We start from the raw sequence: 6,992 nt of genomic DNA, 5'->3' as shown, positions 1-6,992 counted from the left end.
AACGAGGGGCCTAAAATCAGTCCTGCTGGACTCACTGAACGGGACAATTAACAGAACAGAACACAACCTTTGGGAAGGGAGGGACTGGAGGACCCCAGAGGCAAGGTAGGTAAAAAGTGCTAATATCAGGGGAATGAATTTCTCTAAAAGGCATTTCATTAAAGAGAAAGGATAAAGGCGAACAAAAAAAGAAAGGACTGCCCCATCTGACTCTTACCCTTCCAGATCTATCCTTTCTCAAAAGCTCAAGCTTCGCAGCGCCGCCAACTGTGGATTCTGCCCGAAGCGAGCCGAGCAAAGCCTGTACCATCAGCGCGTGGAACTGGCAAGCGGGGCCGTGGGTCCCCAGAGGGACGCGTTGGCAGAGAAGCATGTCGAGAGCCCAGTCACATGACCCCAAGTGGAGACACACTGAGGACAGCACAGTTACAAGTGGGCATGGGTTTTTATTTTCAGTGCACGGCAGTACTGATTTCTGCTCGTCGGCAGCAAGCTTTATTGGTTCCAAAACAAACAAACAAACAAACAAAATTATCCCTTTTTTTCCCCATCTTTTAAAACTCCTCTTCTTCTTCCCGTCTCAGTGGACAACATATTTGAATTTCAGAGTTGCCAGTTTACAGCATTTTTTTTCTTTAAGAACCATATAAATACATGCAAAACATTGTACAGAGAGCTTAAATAATATCGGAACGCAAATACAGAGTGGGTGCACCGTTAAGCTGAGCTGCGAATTATGGTAACGCACACGGGGGTGCACACTGCTTGGCTACTGCCATGTTTGTTGATGTCATGCAGACCACGCTAGTCAATCTTTTGTTGTGTTTGTTTTTCTTTTTTATACAAAAATACCAGTGCTTGTTATACTAATTACTGAAAGAGGAAAAAAAAGAGAAGAAAGTCAAAATTCCTATCTGCGTGCTGGTTTGAAAAGAACAACGTAGACAGAGTTGTTGGCACATATATATGGCATATTCACATATGGCATATATACATATGGGGAGCGAATCTGAACCAAAGGCCAATTCGGTCACAGGGAGCTCACCTCCCTCCATCTCTCCTCCTCGGCGAGAGGAAAGGGGACAGCAGGCCTAACAGCAGGGCTGGGAAGGCAAAGCACTGGCACTGAGCTAAATGGAAGGGTGTCTGGTCTATTCTGAGGAAAAGGCTGGAATGGCTTCAGGACGGCAGGCATTTACAAGTGCCTCCTCCCCACCACTGCAGTGGGTGGTCCCTAGATGTGGAAAGTGAGGAAGTGTGCACTTTGTGACGGTATCACAGGCCGCTTCGTTGGGCCAAAGGAAGCAGGAAAGAAAGGAGGTGAGGCATTTAGAGGTTGCAGGCCACATGCGAGCTTGCCACACCCCCCTGGGTTTTCGGCAGTGAGGTAATCGCTCAGATATAACGGTGCAAACTCTCCCCTCTGAAGCTCAAGTGGAAGAAGAAACCCAGACCCTAAAGAACTCACAAGTGTCAGAAGGATTGCTAGGTGGTCTCTCTAACACCTTGAGGGGTTGGGGGAGTCATTTCAGAGGGCATCTATGGGAAGGACCTAGCCCCGAGATTGCCACCCAGGGCTAGAGCCAGCCTTTGTTGTTTCCACTTAGAACTCTTTCCCCCATCTAATATATATTGCACACAACATTTCTAGGGGAGGGGAAGTCCTATATCAGGTCCTTGCACAAAGACTCATTAATGGAAAACTCCTGGGACAACAGGAGGTGAAAAAACCATAAAAAAAAGCAACCCCCCAATCAGGGCATCCTTGTAGCCCGAGGGATATTCATGTCTTGGGTACCATTCTGCCAGCTACTCATCAAGAAACAAAATCCAACCAAGGCCCCTGATCCTAATTCACTAGTTACCGAAAAGCCCGGCACCCATCTCTGTGGGGGACACGTCCTCATTTCCTGCTGGTTATCCCTTCTTGCTGAATGCTTTCCTTCCCATCCACAGGCTACCACCCATTTTTCTAAGTTCATCTAGGAAAGTAATGTCCCCTTCGCCCCATCAGACCCTTTTTCAGATCTAAAGCACCATATTGGGGGAAAGCTTTATTAACTTACACCATATTGATTCACTGCCAGTTGAATCACTAAAACTGAATAGAAAACAACTTATATAAAAAAACATATGCACATAAACACTTAAACTTACTTAATTCTGTATCAACAAAATTTATATTAAAAAAGTCTAGAACCCAACAAATTTTTTTCCCCCTAAGTATAAAGATGGCTGTTTGGAGAAAGAAGTACGGTGCATTGGTTTTAAAACCAGTTACAAATATACTAAAGTCACCTGTCATGTCAAACAGCTGGTTATGTGCTCCTTCCACAGGGTAACATGACAGCATTCTATTTCGAATCCTTTAAACAAAATACATATGGCTGACTCAAAAATCTCAGTTTCTGATCTAAAGAAAACTATATTTTTTTGCATAATATTTCTCTATTTTTTTCTCTCCTACCATGGAAACCAGGATACACACAAAAACCACTGACTTGAAACAAGTAGATACAAGCCTTCGAGAGTAACCTGCCAGGCACCATGAGAGTCTTTTGGGAGCAGAAACGGGAAAACTGCCTCTGAAGTTTGTTATTGGCTTGTTTTTCAAACAGATCTGAGGTAATAAAAGACTTGACAGAACTAAATCTTCCAATGTACTTAATAAATATATGTGTGCACACCTAACACCTTGGGTGAGCTGTTTTGTCCCCATGGGACTATTTAAGACAGAGAAAAGATTGTGGAAGTACGTGACCTTTATAAAACCCAAATCAAATTTGGTGGGCTGTGGAGCAATGGGGATACGTAGGGGATGTTTTCTCCTTGCTCTTTTTACCTTGGACAGCTCAGGTGGAAGGGGTGAGGGAGGAGGGATCTAGAAGAGAAGGCCAGAGAGCGTAGGATCAGGCCACCTTACTCTCACAAGTGGAAACTGGGCAGGTCCTAAGAGCCTCAAGGCCTACTCCCTCCTCCCATCACTCTTGAAAGAGGGGGACAGGCTTCATTTATTTCATGGGAACTGGTAGACCCTGCACAGAAGAGCCTATGTCCACATGAGCAGGAATAAAAATGGAGCTCCTGCAAATGTGGCTCCACCTTGTCCCATTAAGGGACACTTAAAAAAAAAAAATCTCCTAGCAAAGCCCCCAGCTCCTGAGAGGCAGGTGGGAAGGGGATGCTTTGGGCAGTATTCAGGGAGAGAAGGCACAGGTCTTTATAGTCGAGCACGTTCTAGAGAGGGTCTTGAGTGGGTCATGTGGGAGAAAGGGAGAGAGGAAGGAGAGCTTTTCAGGGTGGGTCTTTTGCTCCTTTAAGTCAGCAAAATGTCACTGGAGCCCACTTGGGATGTGTATTTTCAAAAGCAGAGTATTTGAGAAAGGTTGGGACCTGTTCAGAGAGAAGTAAGGGACCACGAAAGAGCGGAACAAGAAAACTGAAGAATACGCCAAAGCTGGTACTTGGGCACCTAAGCTCAAGTGTCTGGTTTCTCTGATCCTGTTGGGATGGCCCTTTGGCCTTTCCCAAGGCTTCTCAGTACGCACACCCCCAACAATCAGGTCCTGCCCTGGAAGAGCCTTGGCACAAGGCTTTAAAAGTGGTAGTGGGTCAACTCAAGGAGGATCGCACAAGAGTTGGCTTTGATGGTCTGTCTTGTCCTAGACCGGCCAGCTGCTAGTCCTCAGTATCCAAGTCCATTTAGGAGGCAGGGCCGGTCTCAGTTAATTCTTTTGCCACCACTTTGCAATAGGAGAAAGCTCGGGCTTATGGTAGAAATCATATACCAAACATATGAAAGCTTCATGGTCAAGGCTGAGCTCCCTGGCACTTAGAAATGATGCACACCTGACAAGATGGCAGTTTAGAAATGGAAGGTAACCTGACAACAACAGAAACACATTCTTACCAGCGCTCAATTGCTTCAAAAGGATCTTATTTTTAGCAAAGAAACCTTTCTTCCTCTAAGACTAAACCAAGGGTTACACTGGGGTCAGAAGGGAGAACGGCCAAAGTTGACTCTACTTAGCCATGTCCTTTCCACTTTGTTAATCATCATGACTAAAAAAAAAAAAAAAGAAAAAATTAAAAAAGAAAGAAAAGAAAAAATAAAAAAAAAAAAAAGAAAAAGAAAGAGTGAAAGTAAGGAAGACAAATGGTCATAAAAGATCAAAAGAACCTGGGGCGGGAGGGGGGGGTTGACTAGAAGGGCAGAAAGAGCTAGAGGGCTTTAGGTGTAAGTTTTGAAAATGGGAAAGTCATTTTAAAAACAATCACTCTATAAGCTGATTCTATACATTCCATTCCTACCTTAACACATTTCGTTTGGGGATCTTTATCTCTTTGAACCCTCGACTTAGCTTATAAATGGCACAGACTCATTGGGTAAAATCAAGAAGTCAGGAGATGATGACATATGTATACATACCGGGGAGAGTCTGGGTTGGGGTAAGATGCCAAGAGGACGGTCATCATTTCTTTAAAAATGACACCTGATATACCCAAGGAGTAGATTCTACCATTCTTTACCTGCCTGGGGTTTGACTGGGTCCCGCTACAAACCCCAACTCAAGTTTAAGTTGAAATCCTGTTGGTCTGTGCTCTTGCCTCTTCATGGTCAGGTGGGGGTTCACACATACTTGGGAGCAGCGGACATGACAGTGAAAGGTCCCATCATCACCTTAGAGATGGGACAGATGAGAAAGGAAATGGGGAAAGCAGGGATGGGAGCCAGAGAATGAAGTTCAAACTGATGTCTCCAGGCTGTGTAGAGGGCTGTCTGCGTGGGAGGCAACGCTGTGCACTTGGCTGCAGTCCACCGCATTGTTGTTCTTGTTGGCATTTGGGGTGACCTCACCATCCAACAGGAGCACCCTAGTCCCAGTCTTAGGAGTCTCTTCAAGATCTTCCTCCTCGTGCTCATCCAGGAGTGGTGTTCGAGGCACCTCCTCATCTATGGCGAATTCAGGGTGGGTCATGAAGTTGTGGATGGAGTTTTGGTTCTTGGGTTTCTGAATGCTTTCGTGGAGGGAACTATGGAACGCTTTGACCACTTTGATCTATACCAGGGGAAGGAAAAGGAGGACGAGAGAACACCAAGGTGAGAACTGGCCAGTAGAACAAAGAACTGGTGGCTGGAGGAGAGAAACAAAACCTAAACTACAAGACACTACTGCTCAACAACCAAAATCAAACACATAAGAAGAGATCATGGAACACCAGAAACATCAACGTCCAAGCATGGGGTTGGGGTGGGGTGAGTAATGGCAAACAACTGAATATTTCAAAAGCTGCATCAAAAAAAAAAAAAAAAAAAAAAAAAGGTAGAGAACCCAAAGCAAAGTTAGCGTTCCCAAACAATCCGTTCTTAAAACGAAACAGAAAACAAAGAGTCATTAGTTCTTTTGGATGGAGGGCAAGGGCATTGGAACTAGGTGCAAATTAACAGCCAAACTTAAAAGATGCTCAGACATGTGGCTTTCTGTGTTGAGGCCAAACGTTTTGTGAACGTGGAATGGAAAAATTACACACGGAAGTTTAGTTATCGGTTTGAAACCCTTAAAGAACCAAACACATACCAATCTATACAGAATATACTTTGGGTGATAAGTGACCATGTATACCGTGCAGCAAGGCAGACAGAACAATCTTCGTTTGTGTTGGCAGCATGCAAGAGATGGAAACTCTCCAGCTTAATAGTTGCTCTTTCGGCCAAGGAACATGCATACGCTTATATTCCTCAACCCCTGCCATGTCCCCTTTCCCCAAAGAAAGAACAACTCCACTAGTTCAGGCCCTCCCCTGGCGGATGCGGAGGCAATACAGGCATCGGAAGACGTCTTCCTTCTGACTACTGACAGAAGAGCCGGCCCGCACAACTCAAATGCACGGCCATGTCTGATGCACAGCACCTGTGGCCAGTCTGGTGGCTCCATCCAGCTGTTTCTAAGTTGTGAAGAGGAGCATGAGCTTCTGCGGAGAAGGGAGAGGATGGGACCAGGAGACAAGGTACTCAATCTGGGAGGCCGTGCTACAATTTGTGGTTCTAATGGGCGGAGGGAAATGCACTGTCCAGAAATGTCAAGGTCTTTTTCTACCGCACGAAAAGGGAGGGACTCAGTCAGCTGAGAGAAGGGGGAAAAATAAACAACAGCGGGTTCCCGTGATCTCCCTGTGCCTTATCCACAGGCACCAGCTCTTTCGGGCAGCCTGCTTTTCTGAACTACAGACCTCTCTCATGTATGGTTTAGAACCCTGGTTAGTAGAATTGGGATAGGGGCAGTAGGCTGGATCCCGAGAGGTTGGAGAGAGAGGCTGGGGGAAACAGACAGTAGCGGTAGGACAGTTTTAGTTGTTGGGAGGTGGCGGATCCTAGTCTTGTCCAAAACTTGTTTCCTCGGAAAAGAAGTGGGGGTAATGCGGGAGAAGCTGCTGGGGGGGGGGAGGGGCAGGGCGAGGAATGATGAATGTCGGGCGTAGGGTACCTCTTCCACTCCTCTGCTGTTGCAGCAGAGAACGTGTCCCCGGAGAAGGGGCAAGAATGTGCACACAGCAGAGACACAAAGAGTCAGGCAATGCTTTCTGTCACTGTATAGACCCTTCAAGACTAATGCATAAAGAGGATTCGCGAAAGCTGTGTCTTTGCTGGCTAAGGCTTTCCTCCACTCCATGACAGCCTGGCAGACCCACCCAGGGCCGAGGGTGCTCAGAGCTTAGAAGGCAAAGGACTCTTCTCTGCCACTCTGTAGGATCAGCTTAACACTTCAGCCAAGAAGAGTCAAGGAACCTGGGCACACCTTCGCCCTGCGGAACAGAAAGTAAGGACCTACTTTTCCATCCTTCTAGGACTTCTACTGAGCATCTGATGGGTATACCTGTCATGTGCTCTTTACTCCAGATCTAGGTCAAATAAGATGGAACAGAGGCTCCATTTGGTCTTCTGGAAGCCCCAAGTTTTAGAGCAAGTTGTCTTGGACGAAGTGAGCCCAAAC

At 46.1% G+C, this 6,992-nt stretch overlaps 1 protein-coding gene across 2 annotated transcripts in view; it reads right to left on the bottom strand.

Annotated features, from left to right (window-relative positions):
• Nucleotides 1-426: 426 nt before the first annotated feature.
• ATP2B4 (ATPase plasma membrane Ca2+ transporting 4) overlaps nt 427-6,992 on the bottom strand; it is a 96,349-nt gene continuing 89,783 nt past the window's right edge. For both annotated transcript variants that reach the window (XM_039227537.1, XM_039227535.1), the window contains one exon: nt 427-5,060. In XM_039227537.1, coding sequence (XP_039083468.1) covers nt 4,746-5,060 — 315 coding nt within the window. In that variant the 3' untranslated portion in view covers nt 427-4,745. The remainder of the gene's footprint in view (nt 5,061-6,992) is intronic.

The sequence above is a fragment of the Hyaena hyaena genome, unplaced genomic scaffold (genome assembly GCF_003009895.1).
Source record: "Hyaena hyaena isolate Hyena2069 unplaced genomic scaffold, ASM300989v1 scaffold_28, whole genome shotgun sequence".
NCBI lineage: Eukaryota > Metazoa > Chordata > Mammalia > Carnivora > Hyaenidae > Hyaena > Hyaena hyaena.
The sequence above is the reverse complement of the archived record's forward strand: the minus strand, read 5'-3'. Positions and strand labels throughout refer to the sequence as shown.